This window comes from Cebidichthys violaceus, unplaced genomic scaffold (assembly GCF_023349555.1).
Source record: "Cebidichthys violaceus isolate CVI_PGR_0920_01 unplaced genomic scaffold, fCebVio1.0.p SCAF_3, whole genome shotgun sequence".
Taxonomy (NCBI): domain Eukaryota; kingdom Metazoa; phylum Chordata; class Actinopteri; order Perciformes; family Stichaeidae; genus Cebidichthys; species Cebidichthys violaceus.
Genome location: NW_027176483.1, coordinates 13,096,477 through 13,115,624, shown reverse-complemented (window position 1 = coordinate 13,115,624; position 19,148 = coordinate 13,096,477). Strand labels below are relative to the sequence as shown.

The window sequence follows — 19,148 nt, the reverse complement described above, 5'->3', positions numbered from 1 at the left end:
AGGAGAATAATAGGAAGGTGGAAAAATGTTGACCCAAAGGAGTTTTCAACCTCAATAGTGCAAATCCTGGGAGATTCAACTGTCTCTGTTTCATCCTCTTCACCTTCATCTATTCTGCTAATATTGATTGTCTTTGAACAGATTGTTATTGGGGCTATAATAGAGAACACCCCCGCTGAGCGAGATGGGCGGCTTCGACCTGGGGATGAGCTAATTTCTGTGGATAAAAATGTGGTTGCTGGGAAACCACACAAATACGTAATAGACTTGATGCACGCAGCCGCGCGCAACGGTCAAGTCAGCTTGACTGTGAGAAGGAGAGTGCAAATGCCTGGTAAGGACATGTTTTATGTTTTTGTTCTTTTTTTGTTGTGTTTGTTTGTCTCACACTTTAGTACGATTGGAGAATGTGCTGCACATTTCACTGGCATCAATTTTATAAAAAACAACTTGGACAGGACACACATGCTGACAATCTGTGTGCAGGATCAGTGTGTACTTCTCACCCACACATCTTTTCTGTGGTAGTGGTATGTGCGTGTTTTGTAAAAACAACGAAACACTTAGTATTTCTCTGTATTTTCCTTATTACTCCATTTGCCACAGACAAAGTCCTCTCCAGTGCACAGAATTTCCATTAGCAAGCGTGTGTGTGTTTTGACCAACAACACAGTGATAACCTGGTCGGTTCACAGCAACACAGTGAAAGTCTGATCATTTAGCCTTTTATTGTACACAGAAAACCACCCAACTAGATTTGTTCGAGAAGAGCAGTAACACACATGTGTATCACTGTTTAGTAGATACGTAACGGCCAAACACACTTTTGTGTTCACTGTTGCTGGCTGACATGTAAAACAGTGGGTCTGGAAATCAGTTCAACACTGAATATTAAAGGACCAGTGTGTAGGATTTAGGGGAATTTATTGGCAGAAATGCAATATAACATTCATAACTATGTTTTCATTAGTGTATAGTTTTACCTGAAACTATCATTGTGCTTTTGTCATCTTAGTTTGAGCCCTTCATATTTTCACAGACTTCGCCATGTTGCACTGCAATGTTTTTACATCAGCCTAGAACGTACAAACCAAACACTGGCTGTAGAGAGTGCCTTTCATGTTTTTACGTTACATGAAGGCCACTGTAGTTCTCTGACACGCTTGGAAATGTAGGAGTGAGCGGACGGTTATTAAGTCGGTTGCAATCTACTACCTCACCACTTGATGTCACTAAATGCTACACACTGCTCCTTTAAGGAGAGACTATTTCATTTATTTCAGCTTTTGGAGGCATTTGATGTCTGTTCATTACAAATATTAATATATAGTATCTTATATTGCCCAATCACACACTTGATCTATCCTTTGTTCCTTTTAGAGTCATATCTGTCAAATGATAAAGCTAAATTTGACTTTGACAGAGAGTCCCTGTGGGAAGTACAGAAGTGCACTTTGCATGCAATACATGCTTCAGAATGGAATTTCTCTAGTGGGTACATCTTAAGATGCTTTATATTAAAACAGGCTTTAAAATGAATAGCCACTGATAGTAAATTGGTCATGTTTTACAGTAACATCTGCTTCTTGACTCCTCTTGAATCCTATCTCCTCTCTTGCTTCCTCTCCTCCAGGTGAACTGTGTCCTGTGAATGGCCGTAGCCCTGGCTCTGTGTCGACACAACACAGTTCTCCACGTAGCGATGCAGCCTCAGCTTCGGGCCCTCCAGCGGTCATCGTCCCGACTGCCACCTCTCCTCCAGAGGGATCCGCCCTGCAAACCAGTGATGTGGTTATTCACCGCAAGGACAATGAGGGCTTCGGCTTCGTCATCATCAGCTCCCTGAACAGACCGGAGAACGCGTCCGTCATCAGTGAGTTTTTGCTGTCTGGAGCCCTAAAGTTTGTTACTGAACACAAATGGTGATTAAATATAACTTGATGACCAAGGATCCTAAGGGTGGTGACTGTCCTAGAGGAATTGTTCATGGGGTTTTGCTACTATTTCAATTTAATCTCTATGTTAAATGTATTAATAAGATATGAGATTATTAACACACAATGTGTGTTTGGACTGCATGTCCACTCAAGAAACAGGGTCACAACAAAGTGTAACTTCCATTATATCTGATTTACTGATAACCAGTGAGCTTGGTATCCCTTAACAATTCATTTGTTTTTGTGGTGTTTCTTATCCCATATAATAGCTTAAGAACTTGTATTAGCTGGGATCAAACTGAAATAGAAAGTTTTACTTTTTAAATATGATCTTAAATTGGTCTTAATTTCATGCCACGGTAGTATTAAAAAAGAGTCTTTGAAAGTCTTAAATTTGGCTTTATTAAACATATGGTAGGAAACTGGTATCTTTTAACAAATGGTGGGATTCTTGAACCAGCATGGTCTGATTGCACATTGAAGAATTTGATATGAATATATCCTGCTCTAAGTTTCGGCCTACACCTGAATATGGAATATGCATACCCCAAAAGTGGATCTAGTATACAGTAGTTATTATAATATCAAACATTAGTTCAGGATGTAACGGTGGATGTTCAACAGTCCTCCAGGGGTTTCTCTGCTTGGGGGTCGAGGAATGTTTTGGATTGAAGTGTAAATTTCAGGTTTCTGTATTTTTCTATCTGTGTGAAAAGCGTTGATAAAAGCCGAAACCTGTTTTGTTAAGATGTTATTGTTATGAAATAGTGTTAACGATTTTTTAATTATATTTCTTAGCAGGTTTGAACAATGTAAATGTTTCTGTGTAGTGGCATTTGGAACTGTTTGAAACTGTCTCATGACAGTTGAGGCTCATGTTGTAATACAAAAGTAAGTTTCATCAGTCTTTCTTCAAAATTGTCATTGCCAACCACCTTGTTATTGCCTGTTTCCAGCTGTGCCCCATAAAATAGGACGTATCATCGAGGGCAGCCCTGCGGACCGATGTGGGAAGCTGAAGGTGGGAGACCGGATCCTGGCTGTGAATGGACAATCCATCATCAGCATGCCGCACGCAGATATTGTCAAGCTCATTAAAGATGCTGGGCTAACAGTCACACTGCACATCATACCAGAGGAGGGTAAGTGATTGTGTGTGACATGAAAAGAAATTATGTTACTTCGCTTTTGTGTGGCAGCGTGTTTAGATTTCCCCTGATAGAAAAAAAATGCTGAAGTCCATCTGCTGTGTCTTTTATGAATATATTTCGTTATACTTGGCCAATCCTGACACAAAATGCATCAGTATTCTGAAGTAACAAGGCACTTTCACATACAGTAAGCCAGAAAGGAGCAAAAGATTAGGAATGGAGTGGTGCTCCCCAACCGTTTAGTTATAGTGATGCCGGAGCATAATCTTGATATTTCTGCCGGAACTACAGCCTTGTCTTATGACATTAAGACATTTTAGAGTCTTCTTATTTTGAGCACTATAACAAAGCTAAAGCCCCTTCTGGTTATACAGCAGATAAATCAGATTTCAGAACATTCAAAAACAACACTGCAGTCTTCTGCATTCTGTGCATGTTTCCTTTGTCTGTTTGTTCTAAATCCTTCTCTTCAGAAGGATTTAACAGGTGAAATCTTGTCTCACCTTCTGTCCATCACAGGATCCCACTCTGGCCCTAGCTCAGAGAAGCAGAGTCCCATGATCCAGAAACACAGCCCCCAGACCCAGCCCAGCCCTGTAGCCCAGCCAGGCCAAGGAGGCACCCAGCCCGGCCAAACGGCCACTCAGACAGGTCAAATACCTGTCCTGCCTGGCCAGACACCAGCACAGACAAGCCAAACAGTAACTGGCCCTTCTGCACCAGCAGCCTCCCATCCTGCACCAACTGGAACCCAGCAGAGCCCGGTCACCCAGCCCTCAGGCCCCCCTCCACAGCTCTACCTCCATGACGGCAGGTAAGACGGCGCTAAGAGGGATGTTCTTGTTTGTACTCAGCAGGAGCATTTTGTAAGATTCGTTAAGAGTGTCTTGGTGACTGCAACAAGATTGACAGGAAGAAGGAGCAAGGAGTTTTCAAAGGTGACAGATCTCAAACTGTGTATATAAATGAGTGAGTGCCATGCTCTCCTTGCATGCCAGTAAGTTCAGAAGAAAACCTGACTGCACACAACTTTTGTCCCAGTCAGACTCTCAGTCTCAGGTTGGTTTCTACTTTGTTGCGTAACACCACTTAGCTCCTACAGTGTCAGTGAATAATTTACTTAAGGTATCTCTTCTATAATGCAGGAACTTGGTGTTCAGGCCCTCTTCCGTGTTAAAACTATGAAAGTGTGAGTGTGTGCATGGATGGGTTTGTGTGTGTGCATGTGAGTCTCAGATCAGTAGTAGCACTCCCAGAGCTGTGGATTGATGCCCATTTTATATGTGGGAGCTTGATAAAAGTTTCAAGACGGAGAGTGATATTTCCATCCTTTTTTGTGGCGAGCTTCCTTCGCTGCACACGCTCAATGTTACTTTACAGAATTCTACACGGTTAGGGATACTTACTACTCTCACAAGAGAAGACACATTTGCACATATGAGGTTGTGTGCAGTCGGACACCTCCTTTTTTGATGCGTCTTCAAAAAAATGCTCTAATTGTTTTGAAGAAACAATGAGCACAAACTTCTCCTCTGATTCTGTTGCTCTCTCTCTCTCCTCACAGGTCAGAGGTTAAAGCCAGACAAGATGTCAAACCTGACTACCGGCATCCTCCATTTACTGATTACAGGCAACCTCCAGTAGACTATCGTCATCCACCGGTTACTGATTATAGACAGCCGCCGACGCTGGACTACAGACATCCGCCTGGTCTGCTGGACTTCAGACAGCACCCTGCAGCTGCACAGTTTCCTCTGGGGATCCCTCCTGACTTCAGACCACAGGTACAGCTAGACCAAGACCCAACTGCTCAAGTTCACACTTTGTTGAGCATTAAGTGTACATGTTTGCAGTGGGTTTGTTGCAAGTTGTCTAATTTTTTTCTGCAGGACTATGATTACTTTACGGTGGAGCTGGAGAAAAGTGCAAAGGGTTTTGGTTTCAGTATCCGCGGGGGCAGAGAGTACAAGATGGACCTATTTGTGTTGCGCCTTGCTGAAGATGGTCCTGCCATACGTAATGGAAGGATGAGGGTGAGATGACATGGAGAGATGATATGTTGAAAAGCTGTTTGGGAGGTGATTGGAATTGCTGTCTGTGAGAACAGTTGTTTTGTTGAAGAAATACAGAAATGAATCCAGTCACAGGCGTGGACTGAGAAGCAGTGAATTGCCAGTTTGTCCATCTTGACCATCTAAGATAATATAACACAACATGCTTGTTTGTGATATATTTATTTTACAGAATTTAAAGATGATGTCAAATTGAATACAACACAGATTTTTGCCTTTTAAAAATAAGAAAACCCTGCTGTGTTCCTTTCTATAATATGCTTATTATCTGTCTGTTAATTCTAATCTTTATTTTACTGTCTGCCCCATCTTCTTCATGGGACAGGAATGGCGTATAGGTTACGAAAGGATGAACGAGAGTAGGTGCATGTGTACTCACAGACTAAGTGACCCTCTGCTAACCCTCAACAAGTTCTGTTGAGGTGTGCTCGAACAAGGCACTTAATGGCACTTATTCCCCAGTTGCTCCAGTGGAGCGACCCACCAGCAGAAGACTGTGGCTATGTTGAAAAGTCAACTTTCCGTGAATAAACAAGGCTGACAGAAATCAACCTTATGCTCTGTGCGTCTCCTCCAGGTAGGGGATCAGATCATAGAGATTAACGGGGACAGCACTCGGGACATGACTCATGCTCGCGCCATTGAACTCATCAAGGCGGGAGGCAGGCGGGTCAGGCTGCTGCTTAAGCGAGGCACAGGACAGGTGCCAGAATATGGTGGGTTTTCCTGGCATAAAGTAAAGTCTCTAAATGTCCAACTCTTTATACTCTATCTCCGTAGTCTCTGACCTGATCTCTTTCTCACTTTCATACGCAAGATTCATTATTTGAGGTTCAACCTTACTGTTTTAACCAGAATGGCTTTTTCCTGCAAATGCTATATGTTTTACTCAAGAACATATTAACATACATTAATATAAATCTGCATTTTACTCCTCGCTCCTCAGTCTTGTCTACTGTCGTCTGAAATTAAACTATTTAAACTATTTTGAACAAACAGTAGAATAGGAACCTTCTCTTTAGCCTTTGTGTGTTTTAACCCCTCTGCCTTAAGTCTAATGATTGGTATAGGCTTTTACTTGCCTTCCCTCAGGAATGGTACCTTCCAACCTCTCCATGTGCATGAAAGGTGACACACTAAGCTCCCCCTATTTCTTCCTAATGGGCCACTCTAAAGACACGGTTTGTGAAAAACTGCATGTCTCTCTCTCTCTCTCCATACTGATTAATCTGTGTGCAGTGTAGCTTTGCTCTCGGCATGCATTCCTGTATGCATGATCATGAGTGTAGGCATGGGAAAATAGCAACTGTGTGTATCTTTGTGTGTGTGTTTGTGTTTGTGTGCGCGGGTGCTTCTGCGTGTTGTAGTAAGAGAGCAATAGGGTTTGAAGTGACCCTCCAGATCAAATTGTATCATCCTGAAGAGGGTTGTGAAGTATACTGTGTGAAATCAATCTGCTCAGAATCAGTCTGTCACACAACTACCAATGGTAATTGTTTTCAAGCACTGAATGAATATTGTCCCACATGTCATATAGATTAGCCTACACGTCAGGTGTGTGCTGCTCATACACACACACACATTTGCATGCAAATTTGGCTGATATTATATTAGGATGTGTTGTTTATTTGTATTATTGTGGACATCTATCTTTCTCTCTGCTTTTTTTCTCTCCTCAATCTCTGTGTGCATGTGCATGCTGCTTCGTGCCACTCTGCTTTTATCTCAGGCCACCTGAGCATGTTTTCTTCTTCCCCGACAGACTGTGCCGGCCCCTGGGATTCCCTTTCTACAGCCCACTCTGCCCTGCAGGAAGTGACCCTCGAACCCTACCCGAATCCATTGCTCTCATCCCATCCAGCCTCAGCCCCAGACACCCCTCATCAGCTCCCTCTAGAGGCCACAGTGTGCATGGCAGACAAAGCTCCACAGCTGACAGACCACAGTTCCATGAGAGGGGCTACAGGTGGCAGGTCCACCCAGCAGAAGTGCATCATTAGGGGGCAGGGACCTGGAGAGGTGGACTGTGGACCAGGCGAGAGAAAGCCTCGTGCTTTGCCTCCCAAAGCTGTCCTGGGGAGGTCCGTTGAAAGAAGAGAGAGGCAGCGGGAGACTTGCTCCCCCTGCTGTGAGAGAAAGGGCCTGCACACACAGGCGATGAGCACTGTCTGGCCTTGGGACCCTTATGTTAGTGTGAATTTCAATGGAGCCTCTCTAAGCAGTGGAGATGGACATGTCAGCCTCCAGGAGAGGCTGGTGTCCAGAGGTCTGTTCCCCAGAGAAGATGAGAGGGCCAGTGGCCACAGTGGGCTCTGCTGCCCGTCTAAAACCATGGAAGATCCTCCTGCGAGGAGCGCAGCGGCCTCCCCCGGGCCCTGGAACGTCCCTGGGTCTGACAAACTGCCTGGCACCCTGAGGTCCTGGACCTCCACAGTAAGCAGGTAGAATGGATCTTGCTGGTTTGGACTGGATCACACTGTCTGGCTCCTCATTCAGTTCACCATCGGATGTCTGAGAGAAGCAGTAAATTTCCCTCACCCTCTCTTGCAGTCCTGTTTTCTTCTCCAGCCACTTCTAAAATCATATTTTATGTCTAATTTGTTTTTACGAGATAAATATTACACCCACCACCTTAAAAACAGAGGAACTTCACAGCTATTGTAAAATACAGTATAAAACTGATGGAGACACCTGGCTTTGTTATCACAGATGGAGCAACAATATCTGATCTGAGTGGAGCTGTGCTTTTGACGTGTACCTTTAAATGCTCGACTGTATCTGGTTCAGATTGGTTAGTGCAACTTAACCTCAAATGGAACAAGGTTCCTTGCAGGAGAGAGACATATGTACATCCATGAGATTTACTTTTGCTCCATTTTCTCAAAGCAGTGGGAAGAATGAGACTACAAATCTGTCAGAGGGAGGCAGTGACACGGACACTCCTGGAGGACATGGCACTGATCCAAGTGACAGCCTGGTCAACCCGACATATGTTAGATCTCACATGCCTACCAATATATCATATACTGTAAATGTAAAGATGTGAAAAATATGTACATTTGGTGTTTTTGAGGCAGTGTTGTAGTTAGATACATTGTAAATAAAAGAGAAAAAAAACACCAGAACAGTATTTTAGGATCACTATTTCCATGGCCTCGTCTATTACTACATATCAAAGACTGTGTAAGTCACTAAAACCAGACCGCTGAGGGAGGCAGCAGTTGTGTGCATGGATATAAACCACCATGTCTTTATACAGGGACTCACAAGTCTTTTAGAGGTAGAATTTAGAGAGGATATCCTCTGTGGAGCTGACCAGTTGGTACTCATGTGAGACAAAAAGATCTTTTTTTTCATCAAATTGAACTTTTGAGTGACTGAAAACAGTTGGCTTAGTAAGAACTCATAATACTGTTCTGAGTTATGTACACAACTTGATCACAAGTCAACCATGCAGTCATTGTGCAGAATTATAAGCCTTGTTGTATTCATTTAATGCTCATGAAAGAATTTTGTCCATTTCCCATTTCTATGCCTTTTACTGTGCTAAGTGTACCACATCACTGTGGGAGAGGGGCATCGGTGTGGGGAAGAGGAGGCCGATGGTTATGAGGTGGGGCGGAGTGCCTTACTCAAACTAATGCAGAGCTGTTGCGGTTGTGATTTGTTTTGGGAACTGAATGCAAAACAGGTGTTAATGACCATGCACACATATCAGCAAGCTGTTGAGTTGTGGAGCCTGTTTGCTTCTGACCTAACACCAAGCAGTATATATACAGTTATCTTGATGCACTCTTATCAATGTCAATGATTGCCCTTGTCCCCTAGTGCTTAAAGGGGGATACAATGTAGCCTGTAGCATAACATCCTCTTCTTAGAGTCATCTGGAGAGTGGAGCTGTGAACGTTTGTCCAGACAGGGTCATTATCACAGTGGACCTAGGTTTCTGTTGTTTCAGATGAGTCTCATTTCAGCTTTATCCCGTAAAGAACATTAGTTGAGTTTGCTTTGTTGCAGGTGGAACCACTGCACCTGAATCTGAATCCAAGACGTACGATGATCTGTGAAACACAAATGCATTTAAACCTGCGTTTGTTCACAAAGTTTTGATACTGGCAGAGTGGAGGCATGCTGCTATTAAACTGAGACACCCAAGATGAAGTCACTATCCTTCTGCATTTCTACATTTTGATATCATCCATTTCTCCCAACAATACATTTGCTCTCATTAAAGATAAATCACCAGAGCGTTTGATTACTGGAGGAGCAGAGTTTAAAAAAAGAATCACAATGCATTGTGACACTATGACTGAATGCAGCACGACGGCACATCCAAGCTGTACTTGTAAACTGGTACAGGCCTACTGGTTAACATGTTAGTGAGGAGCATGACAACATGCTATTAGGCTGTAGAAATGTGTTAACTGTATGTACAGATGTCAACGTTCAGAAAAGGTGAACTGGTGTGTCATCCAGCCCTCTGTCTCCGTCCAGGCCGTCCCCCTGCCTGCTGTGAGGGATTTTGTATTCAAAACAAAAAAAATGCTTTATTGGAGCCCGTGAAGGATGGCACGTTCATAGATCCCCATTGAGATCAAGTATAACTGTGTAGTGTTAATTGTGTATTATTCACCTTGTACAGCTGTATTCCTACAAATATGGTTTACTGTATCATTGATACTGTAGTTTCAAAGACGTGAACAACTATTTTTATGAAATGCGACAGTACTGATATATTACATTTTGCTAAAAAACAAAAAACTTGTTTACTGAAAGATATTCTGAAATACTGTCAAATAAACTCTTGACATGGTGTAAAATGTTCATTTGTACGGATTGTTTTACTCATAACCATTAAGGTGAGACTCGAGCAAACTATCAATCAACTAATCAAGGACCCTTTTGATAATCGATTCATTGTTAGTTCATAAAAGGAAAAAAAGGTAAATGTTCTCAGGTTCCAGTTTCTCAAATGTGAAGTTTTGCTAATTTTGTTTCATATAATTCGCAAATATTTTTACAGACCAAACTTTAAGTTGGTTAATAAAAATTTAAAAAAATCTATGTATTCAATTTATAATAATGAAAATAATCATTCATTACAGCCCTATGTGAGACTATACCAGAGACATGTTAAATATTAAAAATGGGTCTACATCAAGTTTGAAGAGGATTTTATTTAACAAATCAGCCTCATATTTATACAAACGAGCGCACTTGAAAAATGTCTTTTCACACAATTCCTCTTCAGCGGCCCCTCACACCCACACAAGCTTTTCTTTTATTAAGCTGATTAGGCCTCTTTTTTAGCTCAGAGCTTTGAGCAGAGCTATTGTGGGACTTTTCTGAGGTCAACAACCTACATGATGGAATCAGAATCACGTTTTATCTGTCAATCAAGATTAAACGAGTTGACCACATAGCCCTGAGAACAGTCTAATCAGCCAAACTAAGTGAACACACCTGTGTGAGTGGGACGTGGGAGGCACCATCTATGTAATGAAGTCAGATCCACAAACGTGGTGTAAATAATTAGTGTTTGGTCCTCCTTGTGCAGATTTCCAGTGAGAGTGACAGTGGAAATATTGATTATAAGCCTTCACAGGTGGATGAACAGTCACATCTGAAACTTGCACCCACCCAATAAAAATTTTAAAAATGATACAAATATTTACATATTTCTGAACAAAGCAAAGATGTACTCCATAATAAAACAACTTGTAAACATGTTCCCAAAATCACGTTGCTGTCTAGAGGGTTAGGCAGAGGTGGTGAGCTGACAGTCGGTTGTAGGGGATCTCATTGTTGAGCTTCATTTTCTGTAGGAACCAAGGTTTCACTGTTTTGCTGCTCATTTAGAGGAGCCTCCTGAGAAAGAGGAATGGAAAAATGTATCATCACAGAAAAAAAAACCCGGTACAACTGCCATTTTCCAAACAGCCTCGAGGTATATTAAAATGAATAGTGACTACAAGGTTAAAGGTGATGTTATTGGCTTACCTTAAGATGTCTGTAGATTCCCATTTGGAAACGGCAGCAAAACACATCAATCAAGAATCCTACGACACCATGGAGCATGCCTGCAAGTGAGAAACAGACCCGACTTACTGTGGCCGCTGATGCTCAGTTTAAGACTGAATGTCTACCCTCACAAGCAGAATTATTCCATTACAGTTTAAACTTGGAGCTCGCCAGTAACTCAATCATCTTCGGAAAAGTCATCTCCTCCCATCATCTTCTAATCAAGCCTGTGAGAACATCCCTAAATTCAGTTTTAAAAAGATGATTTGCTGAGGTAGATGACAAGATTGGATAACAGTAGAAGTCTTTAGTTCTGCTTTTTGTGGTAAACGAATGGGGCTTAAGGCACGACTGTAAAAGAAGCAGCCCTGCGGAGATGCCTGGTTTTGCCCAGTACCTACATGCTGTCTAGAGTTTAAAGACTTTTCAAAAGAGTCCCTGCTCACAACTACATTACCTTGCAGGAAGAACATTTAAAAAAATGAACATTACTATGGCTAAATGAATGTTCTCTGTGATGGATTACTTATATTTCACACCTTTTCAGTCTCTGTAAGTTCAGTTTCATCCTAATAATATATAAAAAGCGAAGTGTATCTACCTGTTGTAGAGAAAATGCCTCCAATGATGCCACAGAGTCTGACAAGAAACTGCCAGAGAGGCATGTGCTGCTCGGTGACTTTGACCATTAGTGAGCTGATATCGTATTTCATAAAGATTCCTGAGACTCCATGGCTGCCCGCAGCATGGTTTATCACTCGGTCCTGCAGAGCATGAAGAGGAATACAAACATATTCATCACAACAATATTAAAAATTAACAACTGAATACTACACAAATGTACAAAGATGTGCCAAATGTAAGCCTACCTGCTCAGTGACTGAGTACTGGTGTGTTTCTGCAGAGACCTTGTATGTGTTCAACTTGGTGGGCACAATGGTGATGAAGTACTGAAACATGTGGTTAGCTGGAGATAATAACCAAATACAGATGTTAGCTCAGCAAAACGGCATGCATTACGATAAAAATGGATTGTTTGACAGCACAGACGTACATTCGGCAGAGACTTTCTCCGTGCCGTCCAGAGGGTTGATAATCCCAGGAATCTCTTCTCCAAAGGACAGGTGGTCAATCCGGTGAGAGAAATTATAAGCTGTGACACAACGCCAAATCAAAACAATTAATAATCATCATCAAGTGTATACAACTGCTTTTGTTCCCCATGTCACAACAACCACACCTTTAAATGTACAATGAACATCATTGCCTTGTTAGTATGAGAACATTTGTAGATGTGTGCAACAAAGGTTTGTGAAGAAGAATATGGACTCACTGTCATGGCTCACGAGTGCAGCTAGATGGGCGTGGCCTCTGGGATGTGGGATGGACCTGTGTAGGGATGAAAAGGTCAGGAGTCATTCAGCCTCTGCAAAATGTTCAATCTCTAAATTTGAATGGCCATGTAGATACATACTTGCCAACAGTAACGTGGAAGTTTCCTGCCACCTTGTTGACATACAGGTGTCCATGTATCCTGCAGGCACTAAGGCTAGAGGGGCTGTCCTCACTATGGGGAAAAGGAGCAACACGATGTGGTGGGAGTATATTTATCACAATATATGGGGAGGTTCAAACTCTTCATCGTTTATCTTTGTAATCATACATTCAACCATGTATCAGTTCCAAAGAGAAACAAGCTTATCTCGAGGATCCTGTACCTTTGAGTCTGAGCAGGAGGAGCTCCTTTTATCGCAGCCTTGAAGAGTAAATCCTGCAGAGCGTGCTCCACTCTCAGACGCTCCTGGATGTGAAGGAGTGTCCTAACAGAGAGGGATGGGAAAATGAAGGAAACAAAAACTCATATAGACAAAAAACAATTAATGTGTAGATACTGTATGAAGATCAGGGATTGTAATGTTTGTGCAACTAAATGACAACCGAGTTTTAAATGTAATTTAAATATAGCTGAATAATGTTGGATGAAAACGACACTCTGTTCCTTTAGGGAGTGTTTATAAATAGATGTTAAGGGGTGTAACTTACATGTGCCATAATCTTTGCTCTGGAGACAGCTCAAAGTTGACCTAAAGTGTGACAAAAAACAATCGTCAGACAAGCTGAAATGAATTTATCTACTGTTACACAAAGAAAACAAGGATTGAATGCATTTTTTCTTATTCCATTTTTACAATACAGTAAAAGAAATGAAAACAGTGAACACACAGAAGGAACTCATACTCACTGGTTCATATTTTAAGCCATCAGAAGCAACCATGTTCTCTGCCAGATCCAGGACATCTGCTCCTATATCTGCATTAAAATTAAGAACACCCATGACACCTTTCTAAACCACACAGAATAGCTGAAATACAAACACCTCTTTTTGTACTTACATTGGCATCTCATGGCTACTGTGATGTCAACGTTTATCTTCAGTTTACTGGAAGTGAAGAGCAGATGCAGTTAGTGAACACACTAAGCTAAGACACTGGACTGAAGCCTAATAATCACTACTTTATCTCTTACCTGCTGAAGTCTTTGTCCACCTCGTACTCATACTTCATCCACGTGTTTGTGTACACAAAGAACTCCAGGAAGGCGAGGACAGCCATGAGCGTGAACGCAATCAGAGACACTGGAGAGAGCATCACCATGAGTTACTGTAGTATCGTCATGTGTGTAAGTTATTAGCTATGTTACGGCAACATGTATGTAATGTTAGTATCTGTGGTCACGGTACCTGTCCCACCGCTGGCTGTGGACTCCACGTAGCTCTCGGGGACTTTGGGGAAAGCGTCCAACTCCTTCACCAGAGTCAGAGCCTTCTTCTTGGTCAGTCTCTTCATTGTGGGAGCAGCGGTGATGTAGTTTCAGGTGATTCCCTCATAAAGTGGATGTTTTCTAGCAGCTAGCTGCCTTTGGTCGTTTTGGGGGACGACCACTGAGTAACGTGTAACGTTCAGTCTGTCTACAGCGGGTTGTTGTTTGTGCTGACGTTGAACATGACAGCTGTTAGCAACAGAGCTAACAGTTAACGTTAACTTACTCAGCTAAATCGCCGGCTAAACAGGACTACGGCCGGCTGGTGCACGTGTTAAAGTCGTTATTCTACCGTCAGCTAATTTTAGGGTTAAAGTACTTATTTTCACAGTGAAACATGAAGAACTCACCAGACGCGTCGTAAGTTACCTGTGGTAGGTGTGTTGTTAGGCTTAGCTAATGGCTAGCTACGTTAGCTAATGCTATCCTAACCTTTGACCCCATAGTCTGAAATAAAAACTGCTCCCGTTTGGACGTAGCGCCCTCTACCGGTAACCGCCTACCTCTACTGGTAACCGTCAGCTCGGTTGCAGGTTACAAAAGCACAGATCAGTTTAAAATATAGTATAGATCGTTTTCAATAATAATTTAGAGTCAAAACTGACGTTATGTCGTGTAACATATAGTTAGCGTTATGAAGAGTTTAGTGCTAACTAAATTGTAAGATAGTAAAATAAAAACCATAAAACTAGAGCGGATAGTAACTCCCTATGAGGGTGTCATGAATGCTTCGACTATATGCCCTCTCAACTCAGTTGATATTTTGATTTTGGAGCCCATATTTCCAAACACTGTTTAAATGAATCATGTTGCCACAAACCATTTGCCACACTGTGTTTCTTGTGTCTGTTGAGTACTAGAGCAGTTGCCAGCATAGCTCCATTGGCATGTCTGCCTTGAATCTACTTTATTTATTTCCTCAATGCCTACACCAGCCCACACCTTTCTGGTTATTTAACTTAAGTGTTTTATGAAATGTAAAATCTTTTTCTTTGCATCTCACTTTAATTTACTACTGAATTTACGAACTCAAAATAAATGTGTTCGGTTTTTAAAATAAACAACGTAGCTGTAAGTCATACTTTTTTTTTTTAAATCAAAGGACACTGTTTGTCGAAGACATTGTTCATATACTTTAGCCAAAGACATTTTTATAGACACAATCCCAAGTCTCACAATAACTTTAACTTAAAGGGAAAATCCACTGTATGAATAGATGTATATTATGCCATTGATTTTGGACAGTAGAGTCAATACAATTATTCTCATTACATATTTATTATTATTATTATTATTATTATGGAGCGTCAACTTTGATCACTATACTCTCTGCTTCTCAAGGAGATTATCTTTCAAATACACAAATAAAAAGTGATTTACAAATATGGCATAAATAACCATTAGTAATACATTATAAGCTGGACTTTCCCTTTTACACCAAAACTGCCTCTTTAATGGAGAGAGAGAAGTGATAGGATCCTGCACTCACACAACCTGGTTTCCAGCTGCTGTATCAAAGAGCCTCTACCTTGCTCACGTGTCCTTGAATAGTTTGCTAAATCTCTGATGACTACACAATTAAACCCCTGGCTTCCTAGCGATGGAGGTGGAAAACAAAGAGAGAATTTCTTGACAAGGATCAGTAAAGCATCAGATTAAATGCTGGTGAAAACATTCATGAATGCATTAACAAACATATTTCCTGGTTTTAACAGGGGCCCATAGAATAACAATGCAACGGTACGATACTATTGTAACAGTATGACAATAACAGTAGTAACTACTCTCAAACCCCATCTACTATTTTTCATGTTCAGGACATAACTTTTGTCTTTCATAGGACATAAATAATGAGACATGAGAGATTTCTTCCCTCATTCAGGTGAGCATCTCTTCAAACATTTTTTATATGCTTCTAATCACTCGATGAGTGAAGGATTTTGCTCAGTATTACTGTCAGTACTTAAGATATGCATCTATAGTGAGATACTATACAACTTCAAGTATTATGTACATTATTTTAGTGCTGTGCAGGCATAGGACAAACAAGCATGCCAACAAAAATCCAGCATCCTCATAGACAGTTCATAGCCACAATTTAACATCAAGGTGGCAACGCTCTTCTTAGCAGATACACTGATGACTGGAAACGTCAGTAGATATTGTAGAGGCCAACACAAACTCAAATATAAAACATAACCTCCTGCTAAAAGTTTTAAGGTGGACGCTCAAGAGGCTGAAATCATTCACATACTGCTTGCTCTATTCTGCAGGTACAGAGTCCGGACCCTCGTCCAATAGGATGGCTGTCTCTAGGACATCGAAGGTGGGCGTGTCAGGCAGCTCTTGAGAGAGATCTTCAGAGCACCTGCTCACAGTGGGTGAGATAACATCTGGACTTGTGTCACAGGACTCTGTGCTCTGCTCCGAGGTGGCTGTTGTGATTGTTGTGGCAGCACGGGGGGGAACTAGGTCAAACTCATCATCATCGTCTTCCAGGATGGGTGACTCATGGATATCTGCCAGAAAAACAAAGATATCTTAGACAAGCTGATTTGGATGAAGCTGACTGTGCTTGTAAAATGATGAACGAAAAGTCAATGTTAACTCACTGCTGAAAGCTTCTGGGTACTGCTTAGAAATCTTCCCTTTTAGTGTCCTGCAGAAGAAGAGGAGGCCAATGATAGGAGGTTGAATGAGAGCGCGTTTGTTTGCAGGGGGGGGGGTATTGACTTACCTGATCCTCCTGAAGACGCTGTCTAGATCTTTCTTCATCTCCACAAGGGTGCGAGTGTGGAGCAGGAAGCGCTCGTTCATCTGTTGCAGTCGCACGTTAGACAGCCCGTTGAAGTTGATCAACATTTCATTTGTTTTCTCAAAGCGGTCAAGCCTGTATTTCACAAAAAGCAACAATTATCTTCAGGTGCCAGTTTACAAGGCAGCATCACTGTCACATCCGTTTTATATTTAGCAGTGTGCATGACTCTAAACTAATTCCACCATGACACTCACATGTGTCTCTGAGCCTGGATGATGGCGTTAACGTCCTCGGAGTTGACCATGCTCAGCATCCTGTTACAGAACACGCCAGATGCTGTGGGCTCCACCATGATGAAGATCAAGATGAAAAGGCTGCAAAACAAACCTTTATTTAGAAATGCAAGTAGTATAATGTACAGTTTTCAACCACACAATCATTAAAACCACGAGCCCATAACGAAAGCGTAATCATGAAACGGGGCAGTGGCAGTCAAACCCAACTGTTACGTTTATCTGTAATTCAATGCAGCGTGGTTAACGATGGACCACTTTATAACAGTTCGGTGGAGCCCTGTTAGCAGGCTGGACCATTGATTACACCGTTAGCTGGTGTTGAGCTAGACCGACGAGCGAAGCAACAACATTCATTTTAGCTACCTCCGCTCCCACTGGAGTTGTATGCGTCGATCTCTAGCTGACTGACTAGCAGATTTAACAGGAAATGTTCAGCCTACAGGGGCATCTGACAGCTGGCTGTGTAACAAAAACAAAGCACTTCCGTGTTTATTTAACTTCCGGTCATAGCGTTTCCGGGGCCTTTCCCCCCACACACACATTTCTTCATTTAAAACTGCGCAAATCACAAATGTAGATTTAATCTAATCTGGTTATATCATTGTTTTTCAGATTTAGAATTATATAATAATAACAATGAAAGTACGTGACGTATCAAACCCATATATGAATGACTAGGCCTATCAGTAAAACAAAAAAAGGATATATTTGTTTTTATAAACAAATGGATATGATATGTCCAATGTCCATTATCTGCACAGATAATAGAGACGGCTATTTTCTGTAATATCTTGGTTATAATCTGTTTCAAATCAAAACATATGTAGAAAATTCCCAAAGCCTAAAAGGTAGAGAGAAAATCTGCACCTGTAGTATTGGAGTGAAGTACTCCACAGCTTTGTTCCTGCTGTGACTTCTCAAATGTCAAATGTTCAAAAGTTGGATCCCAGACTTAAACCTATAGGATGTTAAATAAATCCAACCAAACTCATGCATCCTAGTTTTATAATTCACAGAGTAACACGTGTTTTTTCAAACTGACATAAGACACATATGTATACTTTTTTTTACATATGCCACATGCATGAAATAAAAAATTACTACCCTGAAAGTTTATGAACAAAACATATTTCTTGGTGTTTAAATCTCACGCAAAGGGACTATTGTGTAATTGCACTAAGGTGCAAGTAATGTGAGGTACATGTGTAAAAAAATTCTCCCTTTTGAATGCAGCATATATTAGTCTTATAATAAAACTCTGATAAGACAAGTAGACAATGTCCTGAAGACTCTAAAATGTAGTAAATTCACTTTTACCTTTCTCTTATTTTACATTATCTGACATCACACACTGACACTTACATGATATATGTCACTGCCATGAAAGTAGGTCTTTTCTAGGAAATAAAGTAGATCATTTCAAATCTAACTTTATGGTTAGTTTAATTTGGATCATCCTGCTAAGTTCATTTTTAACCATCTACCCACCTTATACCAATAAATCAGTAACTCCATACTTTCAGAAAACTCGAAAAATTACTTTTATTAAGGGACAGGTAAAAAAAGTACATGATTTATAAAAAATACAAAACCGCTTTGTCTAACGTGTAAGCTAAATAAATGCATAGCAACAGTACATGCAAGTCTAGAGTTAGGTATCCTACAATTCTGTAACATTTTAAGCTACCAGCTAAAAAGAAGAAAAAAAAGTACAGTTTGGTTGCAATCTATCATTCGTTTCAGTCTACATGATACAGATCCAAAGTAATGGTACAGAATAAGTTAGGTTGCACGCAACTCAACTGATGAGTAAATAAATACTTAATAACATTTCACAAATATTGACAACCGGTAATTCAACGCAATGTTAAACAAAGCCTGCGTGAGAATTACATTCGATTTCTTAAGTACAAAACCATTCTACGTATACGCTAAAGATGAAAAGAATTCATAATATTACACTTGTAAGTAGGGATGCAGTGATACAAATAAATATGAAATAAATAAATAATGAAACCCATATAAGAGCCATATGGCTCACCCAGCCCCTTATGTACATAAGTCACCCTCTGCTCCCTACTAAAACAACACAT

At 41.1% G+C, this 19,148-nt stretch overlaps 4 protein-coding genes across 9 annotated transcripts in view; 1 reads left to right on the top strand and 3 right to left on the bottom strand.

Moving 5' to 3' along the window:
• Nucleotides 1-9,982, top strand: part of magi2b (membrane associated guanylate kinase, WW and PDZ domain containing 2b) — a 77,632-nt gene extending 67,650 nt beyond the window's left edge. For 3 of the 6 annotated variants that reach the window (XM_068722794.1, XM_068722793.1, XM_068722795.1), the window contains exons 15-22: nucleotides 142-334; nucleotides 1,634-1,873; nucleotides 2,894-3,079; nucleotides 3,608-3,902; nucleotides 4,653-4,872; nucleotides 4,978-5,121; nucleotides 5,738-5,876; nucleotides 6,923-9,982. In XM_068722794.1, the coding sequence (XP_068578895.1) occupies nucleotides 142-334; nucleotides 1,634-1,873; nucleotides 2,894-3,079; nucleotides 3,608-3,902; nucleotides 4,653-4,872; nucleotides 4,978-5,121; nucleotides 5,738-5,876; nucleotides 6,923-7,605 (2,100 nt within the window). In that variant the 3' untranslated portion in view covers nucleotides 7,606-9,982. Of the gene's footprint in view, nucleotides 1-141; nucleotides 335-1,633; nucleotides 1,874-2,893; nucleotides 3,080-3,607; nucleotides 3,903-4,652; nucleotides 4,873-4,977; nucleotides 5,122-5,737; nucleotides 5,877-6,230; nucleotides 6,342-6,922 lie in introns of all 6 variants that reach the window. The other 3 variants (XM_068722799.1, XM_068722796.1, XM_068722798.1) reach the window with 2 other exon arrangements.
• Nucleotides 9,983-10,317: 335 nt separating this feature from the next.
• Nucleotides 10,318-14,419, bottom strand: LOC137881072 (endoplasmic reticulum-Golgi intermediate compartment protein 2-like). The gene is made up of 13 exons (XM_068722803.1): nucleotides 13,922-14,419; nucleotides 13,708-13,816; nucleotides 13,575-13,621; nucleotides 13,424-13,491; nucleotides 13,225-13,265; nucleotides 12,900-13,001; nucleotides 12,656-12,748; nucleotides 12,515-12,570; nucleotides 12,236-12,334; nucleotides 12,051-12,148; nucleotides 11,783-11,945; nucleotides 11,161-11,240; nucleotides 10,318-11,028 (listed from the first exon to the last, which is right to left on the bottom strand). The coding sequence occupies exons 1-13, from the start codon at nucleotides 14,025-14,027 to the stop codon at nucleotides 10,960-10,962; spliced, it is 1,131 nt and encodes a 376-aa protein (XP_068578904.1). The 5' UTR covers nucleotides 14,028-14,419; the 3' UTR covers nucleotides 10,318-10,959.
• Nucleotides 14,420-15,890: 1,471 nt separating this feature from the next.
• Nucleotides 15,891-17,562, bottom strand: kxd1 (KxDL motif containing 1). The gene is made up of 5 exons (XM_068723082.1): nucleotides 17,419-17,562; nucleotides 17,014-17,133; nucleotides 16,739-16,891; nucleotides 16,614-16,660; nucleotides 15,891-16,520 (listed from the first exon to the last, which is right to left on the bottom strand). Exons 2-5 carry the CDS (start codon nucleotides 17,109-17,111, stop codon nucleotides 16,264-16,266), a joined length of 555 nt encoding a protein of 184 aa, XP_068579183.1. The 5' UTR covers nucleotides 17,112-17,133; nucleotides 17,419-17,562; the 3' UTR covers nucleotides 15,891-16,263.
• Nucleotides 17,563-18,572: 1,010 nt separating this feature from the next.
• The window catches only part of sinhcaf (SIN3-HDAC complex associated factor), a 6,502-nt gene continuing 5,926 nt past the window's right edge, over nucleotides 18,573-19,148 (bottom strand). Inside the window, exon 6 of the mRNA XM_068722804.1 lies at nucleotides 18,573-19,148. This exon is cut by the window's right edge and continues 1,645 nt beyond it. The gene's annotated coding sequence lies outside the window, so the exon portion shown is untranslated.

Bases quoted from the DNA above. Each gene is read 5' to 3' on its own strand.
- kxd1 (XM_068723082.1), bottom strand. From the start codon at position 17,111: ATGGTGGAGCCCACAGCATCTGGCGTGTTCTGTAACAGGATGCTGAGC. The intron at 16,892-17,013 runs GTGAGTGTCATG...TGTGAAATACAG, and splicing joins ATCCAGGCTCAGAGACACAT to GCTTGACCGCTTTGAGAAAA. The intron at 16,661-16,738 runs GTAAGTCAATAC...CTTCTTCTGCAG, and splicing joins AGCGTCTTCAGGAGGATCAG to GACACTAAAAGGGAAGATTT.
- LOC137881072 (XM_068722803.1), bottom strand. From the start codon at position 14,027: ATGAAGAGACTGACCAAGAAGAAGGCTCTGACTCTGGTGAAGGAGTTG. The intron at 13,622-13,707 runs GTAAGAGATAAA...CTTCACTTCCAG, and splicing joins GTGGACAAAGACTTCAGCAG to TAAACTGAAGATAAACGTTG. The intron at 12,749-12,899 runs GTACAGGATCCT...TTTTCCCCATAG, and splicing joins CCTCCTGCTCAGACTCAAAG to TGAGGACAGCCCCTCTAGCC.